The 13629-nt window shown below is 39.0% G+C and overlaps 1 protein-coding gene across 1 annotated transcript in view; it reads left to right on the top strand.

The window, feature by feature from the left end:
• LOC104365447 (guanine nucleotide-binding protein G(q) subunit alpha) overlaps positions 1-13629 on the top strand; it is a 140876-nt gene that overhangs the window by 101495 nt on the left and 25752 nt on the right. The window contains exons 4-5 of the mRNA XM_032981821.2: positions 11861-11989; positions 12976-13105. Coding sequence (XP_032837712.2) covers positions 11861-11989; positions 12976-13105 — 259 coding nt within the window. The remainder of the gene's footprint in view (positions 1-11860; positions 11990-12975; positions 13106-13629) is intronic.

The raw sequence follows: 13629 nt of genomic DNA, 5'->3' as shown, positions 1-13629 counted from the left end.
AAATGAATGGAAGCCTCTTGTTGAGGAAAGCACAGAAGAACAGAAAGGCAGCATGAAGCTCCCATTAAGCTCGTTGGAACAGGGCTATAGACAGGAGAGGTCTGGGATTACATTCAGATCAGATTGTGCTAAGTACCATAGTTTTGGTCTAGTTCTAATGAAATTGTCACCATAGTGGATCTTTTGAGCAGTATTAAAAATAGTAGGGAAGAAGTCATTAAGTATCTATAGAAGCAAATTGCTGGTACATTGCCTTGCAAAAGGTAAATGTACTAGTTGATTGGTTATTTTTCAAGCTCAAGGTGTTTAGCAATTTAACATGAGTTTTTGCAAATTGTGTGACTTTATTATAGTCCATACTATGGATTTCTGCAAAATCTGTTTTAAATTAGAATTGTGAATCACTGTATATGAGTCTTTAGGAGACCATCTCGTATATTTATGCTTGAAAGTAGTGTTTTTTTCAGGCATGTAAAACCAGTAAAAGCAATTAGCAAAAGCCAAAGAAACATTGTTTCAAAAATACAGTGTATGTGTTTATCAATAAAACACACAAAGAGAATTTGCTAGCTTTAAATCCATGTCACAATGCAAGAAAACAAAATTCTTAGAGTTTACTACTGGGATTCACAAGGCAGCAAGACAGAAATAAGCACCCAATGCCCATTGACTTGATGAGTCTTAGTAATTTCTTCTGACTTTATGTGTAAATAAAAATGGTTTGTTGTCCACCAGATCTCTTGTAATCATCTGTGCCAGTAAGCCTTGTAAGCCTCTGTGTCAACATCTTACACATGTTCTTCATTCATCTCTTGCATGAGCTTCTCGTCTTCTCAGTAGTTTTCCCCTGTGTTTTCACAGTAATAGTATTTTCGTTCTGTTCCCTGTATTGCTGTTTTTTGCTTGTCAACATTATTACACATTGTCTTCCTTTCTGTTTCTTTCATTGTTTCTAAATTTTGTTTCTGGTTTCTAATCTATCTTGTATGTTTCTATACTTTCTGCCATCTTTTAACCTGCTTTGTCATTGTTAGCTACACTTTTGATGTTTTTATACCCACTGCTAGTACCCTGGAAGAATACATTAGACGTGTGTTTACCAGAAGAGGTGGGGGTAAGGTCTAAGAAGGAAAATTATCTGCATCATGGAAGTTGATTTGAATCCATTGGAGGCACAGCAAATACATTCCGTTCTTTTTCCCTGCCGCTGGATGCTCCAATGGTTGAGTGTTCGTCTTGTTTTTAGAAGCAATTTCTGTACTCTCTGTGGTAAAGTCAAGAGCACACCAGATAAATAGAGATCATTCTTAGCCCTTTACCACTAAACCACTTCCCTTTAAGGTACTGTTTACAGTGTGAGACATGTAAACCAACACAACACTGTGGATTGCCTTAAGTAATAGCTGTGTGAGGTAAGGTCATTCAATATGTACTGTAGAGGGTGTCAAGACCTTAACCCAAATGTAAACAGGTTACCAGTCAGCAGTCTGATAATATCATGGCTTTTCAAAGCCTAAAGAACGGAGAGGCAACAGTCTTACTGTTGTCAGTAAGAGAGACAGTTGTCGTAAGTAACATTTCACATTCATGTGACAACTTACAGAATTTGGGTTGCAACTAGAATTTGTGGCGAATCTTCACCATTTTCCCCCAGTATGACACTAAGGGGTTTCTCTTCATGAAGAAAAAATAAGAAGTATTTGGATCTGGAAAGTGTCCTGGAGCCTTGCTGAAAAACTTGGTCTTTCTCTGGCCCCACGAAATGGAAGTATTACGCCATTGTGTACCTCCGACCAAGCACTTCCTAATTGTTACACAAGCACTGAGAATATCTCTTTAGTTTCCCTTCTGTGGCTGTGTTTTCTAACACTTCAGATAATTAAATATAATTTACCCTTAAGTTCCTATCCCACTCAGTTAGCTATGCTAGTCGGTATTTAATACCCCGCTTTGTTATTGTTTATTGCAATGCTTTCTTAGTCATACATGCCATGACATTCACATACATATATGAGCATCCTTCAGGTTTTGTTTCTGCATTTGCTAACACCTTTAACAACTTAGTTCCTACAGTTATACAGCCGCACATATACCTGTAAGCATGCAAGTTGAGCTAGCTGGACAGTTAGTACAGAAATGCAGATTCTAGTATTTTGCCGTGTAATAAGAGCTCTAGGGGGGGACTCTGAGGACATCCTGAGAATATCACTGATGGTTAACAGGAAAGAAAGAGATGAATCCTAATAATGCCTGATCATTAAAGTTAATGTTTCATCTTTTGTGAAACCATTGCATGAATTGTTATGCTTTGGTCACCTAATAACTTTTGTATGACCGTATTCCATCTGAGTTCAAAGTTTTTTGTAACTTCAGATGAACAATTAATTCCTTCACAACTTTGTTAAAAATAACATTTTGTTTCCATGTTCCACTTCTGAAACTGATGCATTTCAGTGGAGTTATTGTGTGCTAAATAGGATGTGCTTAGGGGCACACAGGGGGAAAGAACAGTGTATAAATCTGGTTTTACTACATCAGTTTAACCCATTTGCTTGTATTGCCTGTAGCGATCAGAACATTCATTCTTTTATTTCATAAAGCTGTAGGGAATACTTAGGGAATCATGGATCTGTGTGAGCTTTTCAGAAGGATTAATACTGTCCTAAATAGAGACCAGCTATGTGGCTGACACTAGTATAGCAATTATGAACAACTGTCTGAGATATCCATGTAACAGTTACTTGTTGAGGGTGAGAAAACATATAATTTGTAAAATACAAAAGCACATCCTAATTGAAGAAACATTTTAATACTCTTCATTGATTCTTCATTCCTTTAGTTTGTAAAAAGGGACTTGAAGGTTCTAGAGCTATACTTAGGGGCAATTTGTGTTGCAGAATAGTAGATTGTGCTTGCATGTATTCACAGTTTATACAGTCTTTGCAGTAAGATAAAAACAGGAAATGAAATGAAAGCCTGAAGATTAAGATCAAGTACTAGCAGCATAACCATGCTAACCCTGTCTTATGCCTTAAATATAGTCCCTACATAGAAAATAAAGGTTCAAAGAAAGATGGGACATTAGATATGCTGCATACCAAAGCACTGCATCCTATAGAAAATCTGCAGATTATGCAACAGAACTAGGGAAATTCAGAAAGGGAAGCAGGGTTATATAAAGCAGTATACAGTATGTATTTCTCTCAGGATCCTTTTTTTCATGCAGTACTGAACTTGTTTTTAATATCGGTATAACTTTTAAATGCCATTTCCTATTAAGAAAAGTTTGTGAAAGCATTTTTTCATTTGATGTCTTCCTTTTTTTTAGGCTTTGCTAAGGTTGTCTTTTAGCCATGTAGGAAATTGGGGGAGACAGCTAGGTAAGATTTGGTTAGGATAAGGAGAAAAAGATCACAGTGCAGACTTCTTCCTACCTCACTGCAAAGATTTTAGGTTTACGGTGTTTACTTTAGATTAAGATTAGATAGTTCTGGAAACTATTAAATGTGCCTTAACTTTTCACCAGTGGTGTAGAGGCTCAGAAATGCAACCTCTGCAGAAATTCTGAAAATGCAGCCAATACTTGTTTACACTTAACTTTGTTCACAGTTCATGTTTGTACACTGAAAATTGATTCCATTTACTGTGCTGCTGCATGTTAACAAAGAGGACACTTGGGTCAGTTACTCTGGCAGCTCTGTGAGGTAGGAAAAATTCTGCCATGGCGACTTTAACATTTTTCATATGTGGAGTTGAAAGACAAGTGGCATGCATTTTCAGAAATGCAGAAAAAGGCTTTTCCCTCTCAAAGCTTGTTTTCCAGCATATGGTCAAAATTAGTTCTACTTTAGGGTAGTCCTATCAGCCAGTTCAGGGTTCTGCAAAACAAACAAACAAATAAAATAACCACCAACCCCTGAAACTCACACCAAACCCCAAAAACGGTATTGAGGGCAGCCCCACCGAATTCCAGAGTAGCCAGGCTCCAAAGGACAGAGATATGGCAAACCTTATTCAATAGTTTGCCTAGTTAGCCTTAGTCATTTTGGTTAGGGTTTCATTTTCACTTGCACCACCACTGGATGTATGTGAGAGCAAGCATTTTGGAAAGGGACGTACGTATGAACTATCCTAACTTTGAGGAAAATACTTCTTTTTTTTCACATTAAACCTGAGAGCTTCAGGGTTGAAAAGATGTAAATTTTTATGGTTACTTTCATCTCTGGAAAAAGTCAGCCATGTGATACCTGTCTTGCATGTGGTTGAACACAGTGAAAACATTTGCGTATGAAAGGTTGCTGGTAAGCCTTGCTTCTATAGCTGCGGTTACACTGAAATGGCTCGACAAACTTCTTAAAGTTTCTTGAGGTTTGTCCCTTCCCTCTTCCTGTTCTCTCATTCTCCCCAGATAGATTAAGAAACAGTCACATTGTTTGCTGAGTGGGTGGTAACGAGTCAATTATCCTGGTTTTAGACTGACTCTTTTATCAGTGCCAATAATTACCTCTATCTCAACATGTTTGGTTTTGTTTTAGAGATTTCTCTTGGAGTGTTTCTGGTGTGGCACCAGACAGCCCCTTCTCAGCAGTGTGTTTCAGAGGCACTCTGCTCCCCAGGGACTTCTCCTGTGATCACAAGGTCTTGCAGGCTGACTCCTTTGAAGCACGGGGTTTATTATTGTGCTAGTGAATATTATTCAGCATCTGACTTCATCAGCTTTGCCAGCTGAGTTTGGGAAGAGTTACTAGGCAGTACTGTTGAATCGAGCCATCTAATTTTTAACCTCAGAAAGTGAAACAGGTGTTACAGATGGATGAAGACTGTAGCTTTTCTACCCATACCTTAATGTCTTCTCTTGATTAATTAGGCAATATGCTAAAATCAGTTTAAAGTTACAGAAATTCATCTTATGGAAATATTTCTGAGAAAATTCTACTTTATGACCTGATTACTTGGAACAAAAATCTGACTTCAAAGACGCTATAAAATAGTAGGTCATGGTTGGAGGAGGGTGTTTGTATGAAGTGCCTGACCTGTGTTTCTTCGTGTTCAAAGTGCGTCAAGGCTTCATTCACTGAAAGTAAATTCAAATAAGTTTTGATGGTCTATCTTCATTAGGGCATACAGCTTTGGGAAATTAATTAAGGCTGAATGTTGAGCTACCATGGTGATGGGGGTTATATTTAAATTCTTGAAGAAGGTTGTTGGTTAAAACAACTCTGGTCTGTTTTTTAAGCTTAGAAGCCTTCACTTCTTTGCTTGATTTCTGTATGGGAAAGGTGTGTAGGAATGTACAGAGCCAGTCAGTTTACTCTCATCATCCCACCCCTGCTGTTTAGTTTGAGGTGTGGACAAACAGTACCTTTGAAATGTGTTCTCTTTCGAGGGCATGATTAGCACCTCCGTAGCCTGGCAGCTTCCCCGAAGCGGGCCACAGGCTGGCCCCTTGTCACGGGTGATGTAAAGTGCATTAAAAATAAGTGCTTCTCTCTTGGCGCTGACTGGGAAACAAAAGGCTTCCTCCGGTTCTGGTCAGCATGCAGATCTCAAGCGTGCTGCGAGACCGTGGCAGTTTGTCCCGACGTCAGGGGAGGGCCGCTGCCAGCAGCTCCTGACACCCACATTGCCTTGGTAATGCACCTTCTGCCTGTCGCTATGGCAATCCCCTGGAAAATTACCTCAGCAGCCACTAAAATTCCCTTTTACAAAGCTAATTACAGGTGTAATTAACTCTTAAAACTTGGTCTGTACTATAAATTTACTCAGACCTATGTGGTTTGGCTTTTTTTTTAAGTAATTTTATGCAATTTTCCTTGTTTATTCCTTTGTATACTGCCTACCTGAGTAGGTGCTGTTCAGGTGAGGGGCCATGTAGCTACAGTGTCTCATCAGAGTAAGACGTTTCTTCAGAGGTGGTTAAAATAATTCAAGAGTGCCGTATAGTTGAGACCTACATAGCTTGCACAGTTGCTGGTGGTTACCTGCTTTTGGACTAGCACTCAGAACAGCTGCCAGGGTATTTCCAAAATCCTTATCATTGTTGTTATTTTAAATTTTGAAGTTAATAAACTGAGGAGACGTATGGTTTGGGTAATTGTTGGCAACACTGTTTTTGTGGAAGTTCATGTTTATGACAAGACTTGTGGTTTGTTTGCAAGAGCGCACGTGTAGCTGTTTCTAGTATACGCTGAAGAATTAGTTGCATTGCAAAGGATGAATGCAGTATTTGTGCATACATTTTGAGTTAGGCATTTGTCCTAAAATACTCTGTGCATATCTCCTGCATCCTTAAATTTTTTGTGTACGTACAGCATTTGTTTGTTCACGTGAGTGATGTTTGTCAGTACTTTGTTTAGGGCTGCATTAGATAAGTGCTTTAAAGTCATGGTGAATTGGTTTTTTTAATAAGCAGATAAACAAAAAAGTCAGTAATAATCTTCATTTTCTTTCACTCCTCACCCATACGAATTCAGAGACTCAAGACATTTCACATAGCCCTGGCTTCGTAAATCCTCTTCTGGTTGCAGATAAGCCAGTGGAGGAAGTAACTCCACCCTGCTTTCCTGCTGGAACTTACAGACTTCCCTCACCCCAGGCAGTATCCATCAAATAAAGTAGCTTAATTTGAACAATTTCAATAGTGTTTCTTCATTATTCCAAATAATTTTTACAGAAATGTGTTATCAAGCCATTGCACAAGCGAAAGAGCTGGCAGCTGGGGATAGGCAGAGGTGCAGCTGGAGTGGGGCTTGAGCCAGCACAGTTGAAGGTAGAAAAGAATTGGCATTAGCTAGCATGTTGTAATGTTTTTATTTAAAGTTGCTGCTTGCTAAATTAATTTATAAGTAAATAAATTGATAGTTTAATAAGCTGTAGGATGCTTAAAGCCTGTGCATGCAGTGCTGCATTCCCCTAGTGATCAGAGAATGTCTTTAAACCCCAGCTTTCATGTGGGAAAAAAAAAAAGTTAATCTCCCAGCCCTTTTGGTATGAGGAAGATTTGAAAATATAAGTCTTTGTTGTGGCAGTGAATTAAACTGTGATAAACCAAATAAATTAAATTCTAAGTTTTCAGTGTTACATGAACAGATATAATAGTAATATGTGAAAATTGTGTGTGCTGGTAGGATGTCTTTAAATGTTAATGGTATTCCAGTTGTCTTTTCTTTTTATGTAAATAGTGAGCTGTATTCATTTACACATTCCCTCTCAGCATTTTGAAATAGTGAGTCAAACCAACAAATTGGTTGTTCAGAAAAAACAGTTACCCCACCTCTCCTAATGCAATACAAAAATCTATTCTTGTGCTTCCAGAAGAGAAGATGTCTTGGTTTTTGTAGTACTATCAACATAGAGTTATGAACTCTACAATAGTGTTATGAAATTAGTACAAAAGTAATTGAGTATAAGTGTGTTGATTTGCTCCCACTGGCATTTTAGGAAGATTACACCTGACTGAAGATAGACAATTCATTTCTGCAATATATCAGAAGTCTTGAGATGTGATATAAGGTAGTGGGTACAGTGGAAAAGGAAGACCCTGATGTCAGTCACAGTGATCCATGTTCTTACCCAAAGATTTTTTTTTTTTTTTTTTTATTTAACTGTGTTACTTTGTTGTAGAGATTACAAGAATTTTAAGAGATGTTTACAGAGTTTTTAGTGATTGTAGAGTATCTTGAAGGGAACGTCGTGTTGCTGCTTTGGGAAAAGCTTTCAGTCTGGTTTTCAGAAACGTATTTAATCCCCTTGACATTGATAGCAGAATGTGAAGTTATGTATCCTTATATGGCAACAGGAAGTGAAACTGATCTGCAGAACTGTTAAAGTCAGTAGTGGAAAATACTCTCCTTTGCTTCAGAGCAACAGTGCACAAACTTCTGAATCCCAGCACAACTAAACCTTCAGCAAAAATGTCTCAGTTTAAAAAAAAAAAAAAAACAAAAAACAAAAAACAAAAAAAAGGCAAATCAAAACTTAAAAATATTTTCTACTTAAAAAGAATTTCATTCACTATTTGCTGTATGCTCGCAGCATGAAAATAGCAGTAATAAAAGATTTAGAAGTAAAGTTGTACAACAAAGAACTGAGACATTTTAATTTAAATAGATGGATACAGTAATATGTTTGTTTATTAAGTTTTAAGAAGGAAAAGTGGTAGGGGCTACATGTAATTTGAAAACAAAAATTGCAGGATGTATTCTAAATGGCTTTTGTACTATAGATTCTGGTTATGATTTGTCAGTATGACAAGTATTTTCTTTTTTAAAAGATTCTGTGCATGCTATCTGATTTTTTTTTATTTCATATGAGGTGCTCTTACTGGTTTTGACACTGCTTCCTTGATTCTGTATTTGAACGTATAATTTAGGACACTTCTTAGGGAGCCCAACATCCTTTGATCTGTTAAGTGAAGAAATGTAGGGAGAGAAATAGGACTCCATGGGAATGCATAAGGACTCTTTTGTGGACTGTATAGTGCCTGTGAGGTACTACAGGTGAAATGACTGAGAAGGTTGCTGTTTAGTAATTGAAGGAGCAGAAATGAATGAAGATAAGGAAAAAATAAGTATTTTTTGAAGATAAATTACTGCTTCTGGAATGTAATGACATTAAGCCCTTTCTAAAATCATCTAGTTGAGCATGGCAGCATATCTTGGTGACATCCCCTCCCTGGAAGGGTTCAAGGCCAGGTTGGACGGGGCTTTGAGCAACCTGGGCTGGTGGAAGGTGTCCCTGCCCATGGCAGGGGGGTTGGAAGTAGATGGTTTTCAAGGTCCCTTCCAACCCAAACCATTCTGTGGTTCTGTGATTGTGTGTCCACTGTTTTGATGGTGCAGAGATGTGGTAACCAAGCTGACACTGGAGACCACAGCTAAAGCTTGGCAAAGGAATGCAATGAGACAGTTGTGTAAATGGGACACCTACTAATTTATTCAGATAAAATTCTCCTGCTCTTGTGAATACCACTGTGGCATTTAATGACCCACAGTGCTTTTTTTTGTACCCTTCCAAAATACAGCCATGAAATAAAAACAGAGGTTTTCGGGGAGGGGGAAGGGATGGGGGGAAGAGGGGCAGGGAGAGAAAAAGAAGCTAGTTCAGAGTATCTGTCAGTTTCTTATTGTGGTGGTTATGGGTTTTGTTCACTTACACTTTGCCACCAACAAATTTGTGATGTCCTTGTCCATTCTGCTTTCTGTGTGAAACACCTGAGGGCAGATGAAGTGCTCAGACTCTCAAGCCTTTTGTGATTGGCAGAAACTAATCAGTGTTCTCAGAAAATATTTCCAAGGGTAGTACCTTCTGAATTATCTGAGATACTTGGTTCAATACATCTTTCTAACTGTGTAACTTTCTCACAATCAATGTTTACTATCAGATTAATCTTTCATGAGTAAAATCATAAAGATGGAGATTTCCTAATGTTTTTGGCTCCCTCCCAGACCTAAAAAATTAATCCTGCTATATTATTTCTGTCAGGTAGAAATCAAACTGATTTGTTTCTGTCATTATTCAGGATAACTTGCTGTCACTATTTCACTAGGAAATCATTCAGAGCATATAGAGTAAGTCTAATTTCTTGTGTGGGATTATTTAAAAAGAGCACCTTCACTAATAACTACAAGGAAAATAACATGTTCAGAGCTTAGTGATACTTTGTCGTGGTTTAGGCCTGGTTGGTAGCCAACCACAATGCAGCAGCTCTCTCTCCCTTCCCCTCCGGCAATGAGAAGGGACAGAGAGCCAGGCTTGGGGTTGGAGATAGGACTGGGATGGGGAAAAAATCCCCTTTATGATCATGAGCAAGAGGCAGACTCGTTAGGGGAAGAAAAAATAGAACATACATTTATTACAGACACTAACAACACATAACAGAGTAGGACAGTGAGAAGCATTGCCACATCTTGAGAACACCTTCCCCCCACCCCTCCCTTCTTCCCGAGCTCAGCTCTGCTCCCGATATCTCTACCTCCTCCCCCAGTGGCGCAGGGGCAGGGAATGGGGGGTGCAGTCAGCGCTGCCACTTCCTTCATCTTCGGTGAGGGGAGTGTCCGGAACTTGTTCCTCCTGCTCCATCGTGGTCCCCCTCTCACAGGAGACAGTCCTCCACAAACTTTCTCCGACGTGAATTCCTCCCACGGGCTGCAGCGTTCCCCACACTGCTCCGTCATGGGTCACTAGCTTTCTCTGACTGGATTCCCTCCCACGGCTGCAGCCCTTCCCGAGCTGCTCCGGCGTGGGACACCCCCCAATGCTGCAATCCTCCCAGCACTGAATTACAGCAGCGGGGCTACCTTTTCCCATGAGTCCCCGGCCTTCTTCAGGCACAGAACCTTGATCAGGCAAGCAGAAGCCACAGGCCATAAATCAATGTCTGCTCCACCGTAGATCTTCATGGGTGGCAGGGGAGGCCGCCCTGCCATCTCACCACAGGATACAGGGGGGGTCTCTGCTCCGGAACGCCTCCCCTCTCCTTTCTTCCTCCGTTCCTCCACTGACCTTGGTGTTCACGCAGCTGCATCAACTCCTCCTCACAAGTCCGACTGCCCATCACCACGTCCCTTCTTAAATACATTATCGCAGAGGCGCAGCCGATTGGCTCAATTTCCCAAACAGAAGTGGAGCTGGCTTGGAGCTGCAGGAGCTTCGAGAAGCTTCTCACAGGGGGCCGCCCCGATAGCCCCCTCCCCTGCCACCAAAAAACTCCACCACTCACTCAACCCAGGACATACTTCATCATCATTCGATAAATTACAAGACCATTGCTCTCCTCCCCTAAAATGAATGAGGGCATCCGTAGGTTAATTTAACTTCTCAGTGGCTAACTCTAGGTCATTCTTGTGCTGGGAACTAACCAAATGCCCTAGAACTTAATTTCCTGCAGCAGTCTTTCTCCCAGATATCTGTCAGAGGGAGAGCCCAAAATACCTGGTGCACTGCTTTCGTGAGTTGTCCAGCTCCTGGACCCAAACAAGCTGTTATACACATATTGGTACACTTTTTTTTTTTTTTTTAAGCATCGCTTTTTGCAAGAATTAAGTAAAACCTCCAGTACACTGGTGATTTATGGTTGAAACCCACCATTAAGCAATAGCAGAAGAATTTTGTGTTGTTGTTAGTGAACTTTAATGAGCAATTTTTTAGCAATTTCAGGTTATTTGCTAACCGACTGAGGTGTATTTCATGTACTGTAAGCTTATTGACTTAATCAGAAGTTTCAGTGTGAATGCAGGACTTGCAGGTGCCAGAGATCCTACCAAATAATCAGTGCGCCTTCTAATAACAAGATCCAGAGAGTTTTCTAATTTGTCAGTGGGTGCAGTTTTCTTTTTTTATTTTTTTTGTTACATTTAATCTCCAAACAGTAGCATTATCCCTCCTATAATTTTATAACTGATAGTGATCTAGTCTATCACAGTTCATTGTGCCTTGGGAGATTGATGTTTGGCTATCCATGTATCTGTGTAGACACTGCAGAATTAATATCAAGAAATATGTTACATATTCAAACAGAACTGTGCAGTTTTCTTTCTCACACATTTCATAGTATTATTTGTCTCTAAATTGCCTAGAATTAAGTAATTGTAAACTTTGAATGTTCAGTGAATTTACATGTGAGAGCCAAGTAAACTTGTGTGAAAAAAACCCAGAATAATTATACTACCCTTCTGTAGAACTTACTTGAAGGTATGAAAGTGTACAGGAAGGGAGGATGTGGCACTGATAATGGTCTTCTTTCTGTTGTATATCTCCCTACCCCACAGCCCATTTGCATTCCCAAGTCATCCTTTCTGTTTTCCTCAGTGGGATGATGGTGTCACTGTGTTGCATTCTTTTTGTTTTTCCCTGTCTGTAGCTATCTTAACGACTTGGACCGCATAGCAGATTCCACCTATCTGCCAACTCAGCAGGATGTGCTCAGAGTTCGAGTCCCAACAACAGGGATTATTGAATACCCATTTGATTTACAAAGCGTCATTTTCAGGTAGAAGAAAAGTTCTAACACCCACTTGCTTTTGTTCCTTTTGTTTCTTTTTACATTAGTAATACAATGTACAGCATATTGGTTGAAAGTGAACAAAAAGCAAGTACTCTGTTTTTAAAATTTGAGCTTGGTCATTATATTTTCATGTAATTTTCCACAATAATAAGGAGCTGATGTTAAAAATGCCAGAAGGATGAAAGACAAATAGGTTTGTCTTTTTCTGAAGATAATTATTACTGATAGAAAACCTGCAATTCATCTTTTCAGTAACATATACCAAATTTTCAGAATGAATAATAATCTGAAAATACAGTCTTGTCCTCATAATTCACATAAATTATGCAATACAAATTTACCGCTTGTGTAGTCAGTTTTTAGAAAGAAGTTACTCTCCTTCAGAGAGAAATTATCCCACTTGAGTGCAAGTACGGTTGTGTAAAAAATACTATCGAATTGCAATTGCAAGTTAGACAGCTGTGTTTAGTTACACTGAGACACAGGATGAAGTGGGAATACACTGAGTAAATGGGAGTTTTAATTTTGGCTATTAAAAATTTTGGTAGATAAATACTGTATTCTATTTGTCCTCTTAAAATGGGGCAGCTTTAACAAGTTGGGAATTTTTACTTGATTAATGTTAGGGGGGAGAAAGGCAGACCACCAAGTCTATTGTGTTCACATCTGTTCCTGTGGAATACACAGGGCATCTGTTGCCAAATCATGGCATATTAGCCCCCTGTATCTCAGAAATCTGAGGATTTTGAGACTGACAATAATTAAAATACAGAAAACACATCAGACTTAAAAGCAAGTATAATTAACTGTCTACTTAAAACAGATTCCAGTAAATATCAATGAAAAAAATCATTTAGAAAAACAAACCAAACTATGTTTTCAGCTAAATTCTTGAGTTTTGTCATTTGTGTATGCTTATGTGTTTGTCTGTTAAGGTATTCATGGAGTTGATGTGGATGTTAATTTTGCAGAATGGTGGATGTAGGAGGTCAACGTTCAGAAAGAAGAAAATGGATACATTGCTTTGAAAACGTCACATCTATCATGTTCCTAGTAGCTCTTAGTGAATATGATCAAGTACTTGTGGAGTCGGACAATGAGGTAAGCAAACATCAGCAAAAAAACCACCAGTTTTAAAGAAAAGGTAAGTTCACTTACCTGGTCACAGGTGTTTTCCAAATGTGTGTACCAGCAGTCATCCACAACTGCTCCCAGCAGAGCGAGAAGCACTCTAGGGATCAAGGGTGGAGGAAGGGATCAGTCTTCAAATATGGCAAAGCTGGTCTGCTCCATGGAAGATTCAAAGAAACCTATCTATTTTGTGTTGAATGAGAATACAGCTAAATATAAGAAATGTTCTTAGTGTAGCTATTTGTGCAGTTACTGTTACATAGCAAAGCGACAAAAAAGGTGGTGGAAAGGAGGACAAAATGTGTAGATTCGTTGCTAGAACAGACCCTAATGTAGTGAACTTAATTCCTTTGACTTAAAGATTAGGGTGTATATTGCAATTTTATTTAAAAAAATAACAGAAATAAGAAAGTGGATGAGCTGAGGGGACAAAGTACACTAGTATCCAGTATTCTGAATGCAGTTTTACAGAGTAGGGAGATATTGATGTTTAG

This window comes from Tyto alba, unplaced genomic scaffold (assembly GCF_018691265.1).
Source record: "Tyto alba isolate M040663 unplaced genomic scaffold, T.alba_DEE_v4.0 Super-Scaffold_13, whole genome shotgun sequence".
Lineage (NCBI taxonomy): Eukaryota > Metazoa > Chordata > Aves > Strigiformes > Tytonidae > Tyto > Tyto alba.
The sequence above is the reverse complement of the archived record's forward strand: the minus strand, read 5'-3'. Positions and strand labels throughout refer to the sequence as shown.